This window comes from Panthera uncia (assembly GCF_023721935.1).
Source record: "Panthera uncia isolate 11264 chromosome A3 unlocalized genomic scaffold, Puncia_PCG_1.0 HiC_scaffold_11, whole genome shotgun sequence".
Taxonomy (NCBI): Eukaryota; Metazoa; Chordata; class Mammalia; order Carnivora; family Felidae; genus Panthera; species Panthera uncia.
Window position 1 is genome coordinate 86001298 of NW_026057578.1, and position 14700 is coordinate 86015997.

A 14700-nucleotide genomic window follows, 5' to 3' on the forward strand; every position below is an offset into this window, starting at 1 on the left:
GTTGCTCAGGAACTGAATGCTGGCTATTAGCTGAAATTGGAGAGACTGCCAGTCCGTGCCTTGATCAGACTTACTTGCTTGGCTGGCTGAATGATGAGGGGCCTTGAACCTTGGGCATGGGGATATAAAGTTTTAATGGCCAGACTGCTTGCAAAAGCCTGAGATGACACTTAGCAATCAAGCCTTTTGCATTTGTTTCTCCTGTTTGCCATGTTCCAAGACGGGATGCTTAGCTGTTGCAAAATGAGGTCAAGAGCACACTTGGAATCTGAGAACATATGGCGGTTACTCTTTGGGAGTTTTGGATTATGGGATTCCACTGACATCAGAGGGTTGGTTGGCTTTGACACATCAGGGTTAAGACTGGAAGAGAAGGAAGAAGTGGACTTGAAATAACTCTATCAGAAGACAAATTAGTGAAATAGCAGGAATGGTATTTTCAAGTCACGTCTGTGAGTGTGTTTAAAAACATAACTTTGTTTTTCTGTAATTCAACGTAATCTCCTTTTTAAGCCCATATTTTTCCTGATGGCCGAAAAGCCCTGGTGTCCTTCAATAGTTCAGGTTTAAGCTGAGTCAGTTTTGGGTTTTTCCTCCTTGTCCTTACCCTTGGGAGGCAGCTACGTTCTGGGTTGAGCTTCCATAATGTCATGGCCTCCATAGACAGGGTCCCCTGGTCACCAGTATGTGTCTGCCCTGTAGCTATAGGCCCACTGATTTCTGGGTGCATGGACCACACAGACAATAGCTTATTATCTTGGGCACAAGACCCTTTCAGATCCCCTGGCTCTCTCTCTCGACCAATTTTCAAGCCCTTCTGGGGGACACGTTACAATTTGGCAGCTGTTGCGTGACACTCTGGGGTCTACAGGAAATGCTGAGGGCTCCGTGCCTCTCTCTCCCATGACGCCCATGCAGCCATCTCCTCCAAGTGCCTCATGTCCCAATGCTTCTGGAAACTTCTGGGCCTCCCTTTACCAGATCCCTGAAGTTAAGGAGGGGTCTCTTCCATATAAACTTCAGAGCTAATCTGGGGTCCAGGTGTGGGGATGCCTTATCGAAACTATCACAAATCTCTAGTTCTTTCTTCCACTCCTCCTCTACACTTTCATCTCCTCTGCAGAGTATGGGAAAACTGGCTGGACAAAACATCCTCTTAAACCTATTTTTTTTTTTTTTTAATAGCAATGTTATCTTCCTTTGGAAATGTAAAAGCCAAAGATCCTCCTTCATTCCCGCTGTTCAGGCATTCACATATTCGTCAAATATTTACTGAACTCAAAATATGTGCCAGGCAGTGTTCTAAGTACTGGGGATATAGTGTTAAAAAAGCTAAAGATCTCTGCCCTCATGGGGAAGGAGACACAACAAACTAATACCTAAGTAAAATATATGTAATGTCAGATGGTGATGGTTGCTGGGGAGAAAAAGCAAGGAAGAGGGGATAAGATTTGCTGGGGGAGGAGGTGGTCATTTAAAATATGGTGGTGGTGGATAAAGCCGATTGCATTTGAGTCAAGACTTGAAGGGGGTGAAGAAGTGACCCATGGATCTACAGGAGGAATAGAGCTCCTGGCAAGAGCATGAAGGTGTTGGAAGTGCTCAAGGACCAAGCAGGTCACTGTGGCTGGACGAGCATGAATGAGGAGGAAAGACAAAGGGCATGAGGTCAGGGAGGTGAGGGGACTGCATCACAGGAGGCTTAGCTTTGTCCTGAGTTGAGTTGGTGAATCACTGAAGGGATTGCACTGAGGGCTGATGCGTTCCGGCATGGGGTGGCGGGGGGGGGGCGCTATTGTGTTGAGGATAGATTTGAGGGCAAGGGTGAAAGCAGGGAGGCCAGTTGGGAGACTGGTGTAATATTCCAGATAACGGAGAACAGGGTGGTAGTTATTTGGGAGAAGCGTCTGATTCTGAATATGTACTGAAGGTGGCACCAACGGGTTTGCTGTTAGACTGAACATGCGACATGAAGAAAGGACTCAAAAGGTGATTGCAGGGATTTTGGCTTGAGCATCTGGAAGGAAGGTGTGTCATTGACTTATCCGAGGAAGACTAGAAGGAGCAGGTGGGTGGAGGATGGTCAGGAATTGGATTCTGGATGTGGTGCATTTGAGACACTTATTAGATGTCAGTGGGACAGGTGAAACGGGGGGCTGGAGTTCAGAGAAGTCATCCAGGCTGCAGAGAGCTCCGTGTGGGATTCATTAGCATCTTTGCCATTTAAAGATGTAAGTCTCAAGGGGAACCCCGGGGAGTGAGAGTGGATGGAGAGAAGAAGAGTTCTGAGCACAGAGCCCCGGGGCACTCAGATGACCAAAGGGTGAGTGACCAGGAAGAATCAGCAGAGATTGAGAAGGCTTGGCCGGTGACAGGGGAGGACACCACCCTGGTCCTCTGCCAGGCAAGGGGGATGTTCCAAGGACAGAGGAGTGGCTGCCTGTATCAAATACTGCTGCTGGATTGATCACTGAAGCCACTGGTGACCTTGACAAGTTTTGGTTGAGCAGAGACAATGGAGAAACAGGAACTAGACACAAGTGTAGATTACTCTTTCTGTAAGTTTTTCTGTAAAAGGGAGAAAGAAATGATCTGGGAGCCAAAGGAGAAAGTCAGAGAGTTTTCTTTGAATGACAGGGAACTAGTGTCACATGTTTAAATGCTGATGGAATGGCCCAGTAGAGATGTGAGTGGGATGGCCTGGGCGAGGGTGAGGAGGATCGTGGAGTGGTGTCCTTGAGCAGGCAGAGGGCACAGGACCCAGGGCATGAGTGCAGGAGTTGGCCTTGTGCTGGGGTGCAAACAGAGCATGTGTGGTGACAGGATGGAAGGCAGAATATGGTACAGATGCTGGTGAGGGCTCGTGGAAGTTCTTTTCTGACTGCTTCTGCTTTCCAAGGGAAGGAGGGTCACTGGCCAAGAGTGAGCAGAGGGAGGAGGTGCCTGAGGTCTGAGGACAAAGCAGAAAGTACCGGATGGTGGTGTTAGGGGACAGGAGAGTTCCAGGAGTGGGAAACTGAGGTGGGCGGATGGACAGCCCTGAGACCCACTTGAAGCAGTGACATGAACTCGGAGCCCCTGGTTTGCTCTTTCCCTCAGCCACGTTGGGTTGTGCGGGGCAGATGCGCAGCAGGGTTAACGGCAGGTTGGGCTGGCTGGAAGTATGACAGTGCCCCAGAGAGGGGCAAGGGAGTAGACACAGGGAAGATCAAAGGGGCAAACAGAGGATTGTAGAGGCAAAAAATAAACAAGTTAATACACAAATTGTGATTCTGCTGCACACACAATTTCTGCCAAGGGGGTAGAGTTAGAAGAGGTTAGCCTGTGGGATGCAGGAGGAAAAGGGGAGACAAGAGCCACTGAGCGGCAGGACAGCTGGTGCAACCGGGAGTTAGGAAGGCGCCCTGGGCTGTGCTCCTCACCAGCCATGGGTCTGCTGGGGAGACCCAGCCACTGGACACTGCCTGGAACTTTGAGGGATGACGAAATTGCAGCTGAGAGAGCTTCTCGAGAAAAAAGTGGGTGTGCGAAGATTTAGGTCTTTTTTTGGTGATCGTTTGATTGTTCTTCTGAAAAAAAATTTAACTCTTATCTCCTTAGAGTACATGCTTGAGATTGCCGCTTTTGCTGTCATTTTAAAGGTTATAAGCTCGTATTTGGTCATTTGTTCTTTTTTATTTGAATGGTTTTATTGAGATAATCCACGTAATAAAAGTTCCTAGTTAGTGTACAATTCAGTGTTTTTTAGTATATTCACGGAGTTGTGCAGCCATCACCATAATCAATTTTAGAACTTTTTTTTTATCTCTCCAAAGAGACCCTGTACCCAAGAGCAGTCATCTGCCATTTCCTCCCAACCACTTGCAGCCCCAGGCAACAACTCATCTACTTTTTGCCTCAGATTTGCCTATTCTGGACGTTTCATGTAAATAGAATCATACAATGTATGGTCTTTTTGTTTAACTTCTTTCACTCAGCATCATGTTTTCGAGGTTCATCCATGCTGTGCATCAATTCGTCGCTGCTTTTTATTGTCAAATAATATGCCGTTGTATGGCTATATCTCATTTTCTTTATCCGTTCATCAGTGGATGGGCATCTGGATTCTGCTGTTTGCCTGTTACGAATAACGCTGCCACAGACATTCCTGTACAAGTTTTGGTGGGGATGTAAGTTTTCCTTTCTGTTAGATATATAACTAGAGGTCCAACTGCTGGGTCGTAGGATAGCTCTCTGTTTAACCTTTTGAAGAACTGCCGGATTGTTTTCCAAAATGACTGTACCATTTTATGTTCTCGTCAGCAGTGTTCCAATTTATCCACATCTTCACCAACACTTGTTCTATCGGACTCTTTTATGATTGCCATCCTAGTGGGTGTGAAGTGTTTTCTCATGGGGGTTTTGATTTGCATTTCCCTTTTGGCTAATGATGAACACCTTTTCCCGTGCTTATTAGCTGCTTATCAACTTTGGAGGAATGTCTGTTTAAATGCACGGCTCCTTTTTTATTGGGTTATTTGTCTTTTTATTATTGAATTGTGCGAGTTCTCTATGTATTTTGGTGACACATCTCTTATCAGATAGATAATTGGTAAATATTTCCCCCTGTTCTGTGGTTTATATTTTCATTTTCTTGGTGATTTTTTTTAAAGCATCCTGCTATTGCTCTTTACTTTAAAAATATTTAATTTTTAAAGTTGTGTAAGGAATACATGCACACAGTGAAGAATTAGAAAATTCTGAATGATGCACAAAAATAAAAGGAATAAACAAAATATCCATAATGTTATCATTCAGATATGCTATGAACTGCTATGAACATTTAGGCTCTGGTCCTTTTATTAAAATGAAATCATGTTATTCATTTTTTAACCTTGTATCAATCTCATCAGTTGTGAATAGCTTTCCATATCAATAAAGCTATTTCAACAGCATAATTTTTTATGTCGTATAACATCTAATCATGTGGATGTTCAGTTTACCCAAACAGTTCCTTATTGATCGATGCTTAAGTTGTTTCCAATTTTTCACTATTATAAATGAAGTTAAATCTTTATGCCTATGATTCCTTTCTTTGTTCTTTTTTTTAAAGTTTATTGTTTATTTATTTATTTTGTTTAATATGAAATTTTTTGTCAAATTGGTTTCCATACAACACCCAGTGCTCATTCCAACAGGTGCCCTCCTCAATACCCATCACCCATCCTCCCCTCCCTCCCACCCCCCATCAACCCTCAGTTTGTTCTCAGTTTTTAGGAGTCTCTTATGGTTTGGCTCCCTCCCTAACTTTTTTTTTTCCTTCCCCTCCCCCATGGTCTTCTGTTAAGTTTCTCAGGATCCACATAAGAGTGAAAACATATGGTATCTGTCTTCTTCTTATGACTTATTTGACTTAGCATAACACTCTCCAGTTCCATCCATGTTGCTACAAAAGGCCATATTTCATTCTTTCTCATTGCCACATAGTATTCCATTGTGTATATAGATTTCTAGAACAGCTTGTTGGGTCAAAGCGTATGCACACTTTTAAGGCTGTAGAGACATGCAGCCAATTTGCCTTCTGGAAAGACTGTGGCTAGCTTTGTGCCTGCTGGCAGTTTGTGAGATAGCCATCCTTGGCCAAGAAGCTAACCCGGTCTGCACCAAAGAAACAACAATGCCATGATCAGCGATAGCAATAAACACAGACATTGCACTTACGTGCTAGGCACTGTTCTAAGGTCCTTATACCAATTGACTCATTTATTCCTTGCCATAACTCTACCAAATTGGTACTATTATTTGTTCATTTTATAGATTATTAAGGAACAAAGAGGTTAAGTAGTTATCCAAGGTCACACAGGTAGGGGTGGCAGGATTTGAACTCTGCTAGTCTGGCTCCCAAGTTCCTGGTTCCCAAACCACCCTGATTTTCAACTTTTTAAAAAAATTTTTAAATGTTTTATTTATCTTTGAGAGAGAGACAGAGACAGAGACAGAGACAGAGAGAAGGAGGGAGGGAGAGAAGCACAAGCAGGGGAAGGAGAGAGAGAGGGGGTAGACACAGAATCTGAAGCAGGCTCTAAGCTCCAAGCTGTCAGTGCAGAGCCCAACGTGGGGCTTGAACTCATGAATTGCAAGATCACGACCTGAACTGAAGTCGGACACTTAACTGACTGAGCCGCCCAGGTGCCCCTCAAGTGATTTTTTTTACCCACATCAATGAGAATTATCGGCAGAGGCAGCCCTATTTACAGAAGCCCAGAAGGGAGAATTTCTGGTACTATTATTGGCCATTGCTTTAAGATAGAAAGCTTACCTTTCTTCTTAATTGAATGAAAACGAGTGAATGAGGGTGAATGAACTGAGAGTTTCCTTTAGGAATAACTGAAAAGTTTTCTCATTCCTTTCTCCCCATTTCATATTTGCACGTTATAGATCAGGGATTGGCAAACTTTTTCCTAAAGACCCATTCAGTAAATATTTTAGGTTTAGGGGACTTAAGGTCTCTGTCTCAACTACTCAACTCAGCTGTTGTAACTAAAAAGCGACCACAGACAGTATTTAAATTACAAAAGCAGGTGGCTGGTGAGTGGGCAATAGTTTGCGAATTTCTGTTATAGATGATCCTGTGGGTTTTCTCTCCTTCTTATTCAGTGACATTGAACCACTCCTGCATCCTGGAATAATCCAGCTTGACCATGGTAGATCTACTGCTGTGATCTATTATTATCTTGAGAGCTTGTTTGGAGGTTCTAGCAGGGGAGCACAGCAACTCGTATACCCTTGATCGAAGAACGGTCCTCCTCTATCAGGGAAGGTTGTCATCTTCGACCGAGCGGAGCACACAGCTTCAGGAGGGACGCACATAGAGCAGTGAGGGAGGAAGGGGACACCCGCCTAGCCAGCCAGATCAGCCAAATCAACCCTGGTGATCGGTGGGGTGACAGATGTTGCAGCCAGATCGCCCTCACATCCTGTAATCTATTAATATCTTAATGACTCTGTTCAGGAATGGGATTAATGTGTGTGTGTGTGTGTGTGTGTGTGTGTGTAAACCATGATTTATTCTTTGTTTAAAAAACATTTTTTTAATGTTTATTTATTTTTGAGAGAGAGAGATAGATAGAGTGCAGGGTGGGGGGAGGGGCAGAGAAAGAGGGAGACACAGAATCCGAAGCAGGCTCCAGGCTCTGAGCTGTCAGCACAGAGCCTCACGTGGGGCCCAAACTTATGAACCTTGAGATCATGACCTGAGCCGAAGTCTGACACTTAACTGACTTGAGCCACCCAGGTGTCCCTGATTTATTCTTTGGAAGACTGATAGAACTTTATCCCAAAGGAACCAACTTGACCTGATATCTCTTTTAGGGTAGTTCTTTGAGAGCTTTTAGAGTTACTGATCTCTTCATGTATTCTATTACTTTTGAATCAATTTCAGGAATTTATATTCTTCTAGAAGATTTTCTGCTTCATCTGCATTTTTCATTTTGTCACTGGTTATGGTATATCTTTTAATATTTTCATTCTCCCCATAATATCATTTTATTTGATCTTTCTCATTCCTAAGGGTGTACCTACTTCTAAACATTAGATTTGATAAGTGTTTATTTTATTGGCCTTTTGAAAGTTTGCTCTGAGATTTAATTATAAATTATAATATTGTCCTTTTTTAATATATTAATTTCTACTTATCATTTTCAAATTTTGGTCTTCCTATTTTTCATTTTCTAATTTCTTGAGCTATCAGATGATCTATTTTCATTCTCTTTGTATAAATGCAAGAGCATTTGAGACTGAATTTGAGACAGACTTAGCTATAATCCACAAATTTGGGGGCATAACCCTCTCACTATTGGTATTTTCTAAGTATCTATGATTTTAGGTTTGGTTTTCTCTTTGACCCAGGAAGGTTGTAAGAGTGTGGCTCTAAATTTTTAAAAGTTTCAGACTGTTAATTCTTAAATTTCTCATTAGTTTTCAGTTTTATGCATTATGGTCAAAGAGACTTTATTGAGCTTTGCTTGTGGCTTTTAATTTTTTCTAAGTGCTCCAGTGGTGCCGGAAAAGAAGGTATATTTTCTATTTTTAGATCCCATAATGTTGTCTTCTTAATTGACATTGTTAATGGTATTATTCAGATTCTCTGTCTCCATACTCTTTTTTTTTTTTTTTTTAAATTTACTTGGTTTTTCAAGACCGCGGGAAGTGTAACAACTTTCCCACAACTACTGTCCTTCTGTTAGTGCTTCTGTTATTTCATTGTACAGAACACACTGGTCGTTTGCCTATTTGTGCCTGACTCTGAGCCTGAATCGTAAACTCAAATCTTTAAGTATCCGTGCTGGGGAAGAAAATAAAGACTTAGGAGGAATCAGACAGCTAAACTGACTTCCAGTCTAACTCTTTCTACCTGTATGCACATATATATGCCTGTGTGTTAGTGTGTGTATTTTTGTGGGGGTGTATGTTCATTGCAGTATATACATGTCTCTTGGGCATGTCTGTATAAATATATTTTTCTGTGTTATGAGCTTGATATATATGTCTGCATATGTTTATTCACCCATGGCATATTTTTCTTTAAATTGAACTTAAAATATCAGGGCTAGGGTTGGCCTTGTTCTATGCTGGCTTTTTCTAGAGTGGTTACAAGTCAGAAAGCTCTGCTACACTGTACCTTAACCCATCTGAATGGCTTTTCCTCTCTCCTGGCTGCAGAAGCCCCTCCTGGTAAGTGGGTCTAACAGTGACTCTGTAGACTCAGCCTTGCTCTGATACCTACTCTCTGTGCTGTGTGTCTGGGGATCACATTTTGGCCACTCAGTGGTATTAGGGCCACACTGTCAGGACGGGTGGAGACTTTGAGAACTTCATCCTATCCTCTCCCCATGGTGCCTGTTCAGGTACCCTTGGCCTGGTTCCAGCCTGTTGTCACCCTTAATAAGCCAGAACTCAAGGGACTGAGCATTAAAGGGAGCCACTGCCATTTCCAGAAACTCAGTGATAGACATTCAGTTGACTTTATAGAATCAGAGCAGACTTTTGGGAGATTTAGCATATTCCCTCACACAGAGGAGGAAAAGCAAGCTCCAGATAGGCTCTCCTAACACCTCATCCTTGGCCCTGCCCACTGAACTGGGTGAGTTTTAACGGTATTGACGGGCACAGACTGAATGCCCAGCTCCAGGCAGGGTTTGGAGGGAGACCTGAGGAAGAGTGACCATCCCAGCTTCAGGAAGCTTGCTGACTCCCTGTGACAGGACACACAGGTAGGACACGGCTGGAGGAGCATTCTAGACACAGAGCTGAGAGGACCTGTAGACCCACCATGTGCAGGTGAGGAGACCAGTGTGTGCCACAACAGACCTGTCCATCTTTTCCTACAAATATGAGTAAGCAGAGAAGGACAGGGCAGAGAGTGGGTTGTCACAAACCTCTTTTCTTTTAGATGGTGTGCCATTTGAATAATGGGTGCTTAGTAAGCATTTGTTGGCTTTTAGGGACTCTGTCTTGATTTGATCTTGGGAGGGCTAAGTTCTGATTTCCGATGCTTTTTCTTTTTCTGGGGTTGGGGAGGCAGGACGACTCTTTGAGGTCTGAGTTTTCCCTGGGTCTACCGCATTTTATTCATAAATGCCACATTGTTGACATTTTCCTCCAAAGGGTTACTGTATGTACCTTCTGATTTCAGCCTCGGTCTGTCCCTGGAATGGAGGGGGCACCGTGATGATAACGTCCACGTCACAGAGAGGAGAAGGGAGGCCGGGGAGCTTAACAGAATTACACAATGAATGGGGGGCAGAGCAGGGCTGGAGCCTCTGCCTCTCAATGCCGCGCAGGAGCTGTGGTCTGATCTGTGCAGCCTGTCCCCGGAGAGGTGGGGAGTTGCGGCTCTCTGCTCCCCTGAACTCAACCCAGCAGGAGAGCTTGGAAGTGCACACCAGCCCGTCAGCCTTGCTAGGTGTCTGGTCCAGAAGGACCTTGCTTGGCAAGTTCTGTGTCTGAAGTGATCTCTTTCTTTCTCCCCACTCAGGAGGAGGAGTTCATCGACTGGTGGAGCAAATTCTTTGCCTCCACAGGGGAGAGGGAAAAGTGTGGCCAGTACTTGGAGAAGGGCTTTGACACTCTAAAGGTGAGGCCTTTCCACAGTGTGCTCTTCAGTCTAACAGCCCCTGGGCATACGCAGTGGAGCGGGGGAGGGGCACAGGAAGACAATACATATGCATGTGTGTCACCTCCTTTGAACACATGTATCCAAAGGATCTCCTCATTTGGTGCCCTGAAGGCTAATGAATCCTGATGAGCTAATTGAGGTGAGAGAGGTCACCCCCTGATTTAGAGCAAGAAGTCAGTGTGGGCTGGAACAATGACGAAAGTACTTTTGGAAGAATGTTGAAAAATACTGAAGTATTTATGGATGAAATCATGCCTGGCCTGGGATTTGTTTTATTTTTTTTTTAAATCTTTTTTTTAACGTTTATTTATTTTTGAGACAGAGAGAGACAGAGCATGAACGGGGGAGGGTCAGAGAGAGGGAGACACAGAATCTGAAACAGGCTCCAGGCTCTGAGCTGTCAGCACAGAGCCCGACGCGGGGCTCGAACTCACGGACCGCGAGATCGTGACCTGAGCTGAAGTCGGACGCTTAACCGACTGAGCCACCCAGGCGCCCCTGGGATTTGTTTTACAATGCTAAAGAAAAAAAAAAAGAAAAAAGAAAAGAAAGGAAGGAAGGAAAGGAAAGGAAAAGAAAGGGGAAGATAGATAGATGATGTGAGTGGCCCTCTGGTAGATTTTCAAAATATTAAAAATTGTTGAAATTGCAAAATATTTAAAATTGTTAAAACTTGAGGATGGATACCTAGGGATTTGTTATACTATTCTGTTTTTTAAAATTATTTGAACATTTCTATAATAAAAAAATTGTATTAAAATAAGAGGAAAGTCAGCTTGAGAATGGAGCTCTGATTCCTTCACCCCTACAATTGGAACAGAAATTGCTTAGCAAATATAAAAATATGGTAAACTTCGTTTCTGTGAAAAAAAAAAAAGCAAAGAAAAGCCCCCAAAACAATCCAACCAAACAAAAACAGCCAGGGATGAGTCAGCCAAATTCTGGTATTTTGAGGAAATTCCACAAATACAATTATGCTTTTTAAAAGTAGACTGCTTTAAAAAAAGATAACCAGAGGTGACTCAAAGTTACACCCCAAAGGAATCGTAGAGGGTCCTGGAGAGGGTTGCCAAATAAATTCAGGATGCTCAGTTACACTTGAATTGCAGAAAAATAATGAATAATAATTTATTGTAAGTATCTTGTATAATGGTTAGATAAATATGTCTTATGCCTCAAATATTACATGAGACATACTTATCTAACAAAATTATTTGTTATTTATTTGAAATTCAAATTTGAGTGGGTGTTCTGTATTTTGCTATGCTCTGTCTGGCAAGCCTCCTTAGAGAAGGTATGCAAGGACTGTTAGATGCAGGGAGGTGCCCTGAGGAGCACCCGGAAGGGGACCAGATGAACAGGATTTGAGGCCAGTTCGAGTGGTGGGTGGTCTGGGCTTCCAGGTAGTTCTGCTGGCTAAAAGCCTTTGGTGGCCACTCTGGAGGATGATTCCACAAGGTGGCAAGAATTGTCTCTGATAGATTGGGGGCCTCTGAGTGAATGGTGCCGGGAAGCCTGGATGTGCAGAGATGAAGCCTCAGGCAGTGGCAGTGGCTCTGAAGACATAGTCTTCCTGAGGCAGCAAATTCTTCGTTGACTTGCAGTTGGGTGTGTGAGGTTGGGCAAAGAGACTGAACTATTTGTGTACCAGGAAGAAGGTCCGACACATTGGGTCTGGCATGTGGTACTGTGGCCTTGCCAGAAAATGAGAGAAACCAAGAATGAGGACTCCTGCCAGTGTGGCCCATGGCCCTGGCCCCTTTGCTGCTCCCTCAGATGCTGGACATAGAATTGGCACCCAGCCCTCCAGCCTGACCTCTCCGAGGAGATCTCTGACAGTGTCCAAGTGAATATGGACCGTCCAAAACAATATGCATTCAACCTGTTTCGGTTGGGGTGGGGAGGATGGTTAGAACCAGACCTGGAAGGAAAACTTGTCCTTTAAGGATAAGTAAATAGAAAAAACCACCACCACTACCACCACCACCACCACCACCACCACCACCATGAGTTTTTGAAAAATAGCCTGTAGCATTATGGAGAGAATGGAGAACATAATGGGTAGAGAAAAAAAACCCCATATTTTAGAAATTACTAGCATGGGGGAAAATACAACCCATAATCTCAGTAGCAAAAGATAGAAAACAAAAGATACAAACAAGAAAGCACAAAAACCAGAAATCGCAGAAAAACACAACAGAAAAAGAATAAAACATATTTGTTTTCCTAATAAATGAAAATGGATTAAACTCCTCTATTAAGTGATAAGGACTCTCAGACTATATCAAATTCAAAACACATTAGACTGTCCTTAGGAGGTATGTCTAAAACAGTACAACTTAGATTGGCTAAAAAATAAATGTTATGGCAAACAAAATAAGGTAAGTGTAGATAAAAGAGAAACAGAATTTAAAGTAAAAAGCAAAGGAAACAAAATGGGTGTTTTATATAAATAAAAAATACACATCTTTGTGAGAAAACACCCAAACATTTATGTACAGGACAGTAGAGCTTAGACATATTTAAAGCAAAACTGGTAGGAATATGTATATGAAATGAGAGAAATTAAAGTTGCAGTGGGAATTTTAATGCATCTCTCTCCCAGGCAGATGAAGCAACAAGTAAATAAATAAGTAAATAAGAGGTCTGAATAACAAGGTAAAATATTTTTTAAGCTACATAAAAACTAGCTTTAAAATAGGGAATGAAAAATAATAAAAAAATAGAGAATACATTTTTTCCTAATGTTCAGAGAATATTTACAAAACCTGATCACATATTAGTTTAACAATAAATTACCAAAAGCAGAAATCATACAAGACAGATTAAAATGCAATAAAATGAGAAGTTAATAACAAAAGTTTAAGCAAAAAGACCAACCACTTGGAAATTTAAAAAGTATTTTATTGAGACTTCCAGTATGAACATGGCTGCATAAGTCAGCATTTTCCCCCTTTTCTTCTGGAAATCATTCAAACCCACAAACTCCATTTTCAGTAAAAGTTGGAAACAAATAAAACCCGCAGACTCCAAAATACATGTAAGGGCTGTCCAAAGGCAACCAAGATTGGGTAGAAGCCAGTAGGCAGTAGATGAAGAGAAAACGATGAAAGGTCATAGTCGTAGCAGGTCTCAGAAAGCCCCATCCTTCCCAATAAAAGAATGTTGAGAATTAATTAAGACAGGTTATAGGCACATGGGTGCTTATTATCTGTTATCTTTACTTTTGTGTGTCCTTAAAAACTTTCATAATAGGTAGTTAAAAAATATAGTTCCTGAAGCAGAGATTTCACTATGGAATATAAAAGTTATCCCCCTTTGTTCGCAGTAATGGATATGGGAACTTTGGAGTAAGGTTCAGGCTGAAGATAAATGCTCCTTAGACCTGGTCTGGTTCAGAGAAGCAGAGAAGGTGGAGCAACCCAAGAATCACACAGATGAGCCATATTTGCGGGAAGCAGTCTGCCTCTTTGAGAGGAGCAAAAGAAATAATCAGGCTAGAAAAATCCAACACCTTTCATGATGAGTAATAATAAAAGAACTCTCAGGGCATTAATTAAAAAATACTATGAAAAAAAGAAAATACAAATCAAAACTTAGGGAAGAGGATATATACCCACCAGGCAAATTTTTCCAGGGAGCAGATGAAATGAAATATTTCGCTGTGAACTTTTCAGAAGTAGGACAGTCAGAATGCAAAGGAGAGATGAAAGAACTCAAGGGATGGTGCGAGGAGGAGACCTGATATGTGAACTGGTATGATTCAGGAAAGGAGAACACAGCAGTTTGGAAGGGGCATAGGCACACAGGAAGGGGCAGAGGACAGAAATGATGGAAGTCAGCAAAAGGATATGGAAATAAAGAACAGAAGTATGAAACAATAAAGAGAAAATAACAGATATAGAAGTCAGGGAAAAGAGATCCAACACTTGCATAATTGGAGTCTCTGAGAAAGACAACCAAAACAGTGAACTAAAACAAAAGACACTTAAGAGTGTATAGAATGTCACTGGAGTGAAGGAATACCTGAATATACATACTCTTAAGGTCCACCGTGTGTCAGGAAAAATCAACCCAGATCGGTTAACCCTGAGATGTATCCTGGTATATGTTATTGGACTTTGGAGATAAAGAATTTTTGTGGTAGTCATACCTTTTTCTCTTCTTTTCTCTCTTTAAATGACTTTAAATTAAATAATTTAAAGTAGGAAATAAATCAAGGTGGCTTCAGTTTCTCCACAACAGCATTTAATACTCAATGACAGTAAAACACCATGTGTAAAATCATCAAGGAAAGAAAGGGTGGCCCAGGATTTACATTCAGCCAAGCTGCACTTCAGGCACAACGGCTACAGACTCCCAAGTGGCATATTCAGAAACTGGGGATATGGGTCTCATGCCCCCATCTTGAGGAAGTTCTAGGGAATGAACTCTGTTGGGAGATAATGGGGAAAGCCAGAACGAAGGGACAGGTTGTGATCATATTTTACCTTTGACCTATACTGAAAATAAATGGCAGGATTAGGGTAACAGGACAGAATATA

The 14700-nt window shown here is 42.3% G+C and overlaps 1 protein-coding gene across 8 annotated transcripts in view; it reads left to right on the forward strand.

Annotated features, from left to right (window-relative positions):
• DYSF (dysferlin) overlaps positions 1-14700 on the forward strand; it is a 224604-nt gene that overhangs the window by 179604 nt on the left and 30300 nt on the right. For all 8 annotated transcript variants that reach the window (XM_049651675.1, XM_049651676.1, XM_049651678.1 and 5 more), the window contains one exon: positions 10016-10114. In XM_049651675.1, coding sequence (XP_049507632.1) covers positions 10016-10114 — 99 coding nt within the window. The remainder of the gene's footprint in view (positions 1-10015; positions 10115-14700) is intronic.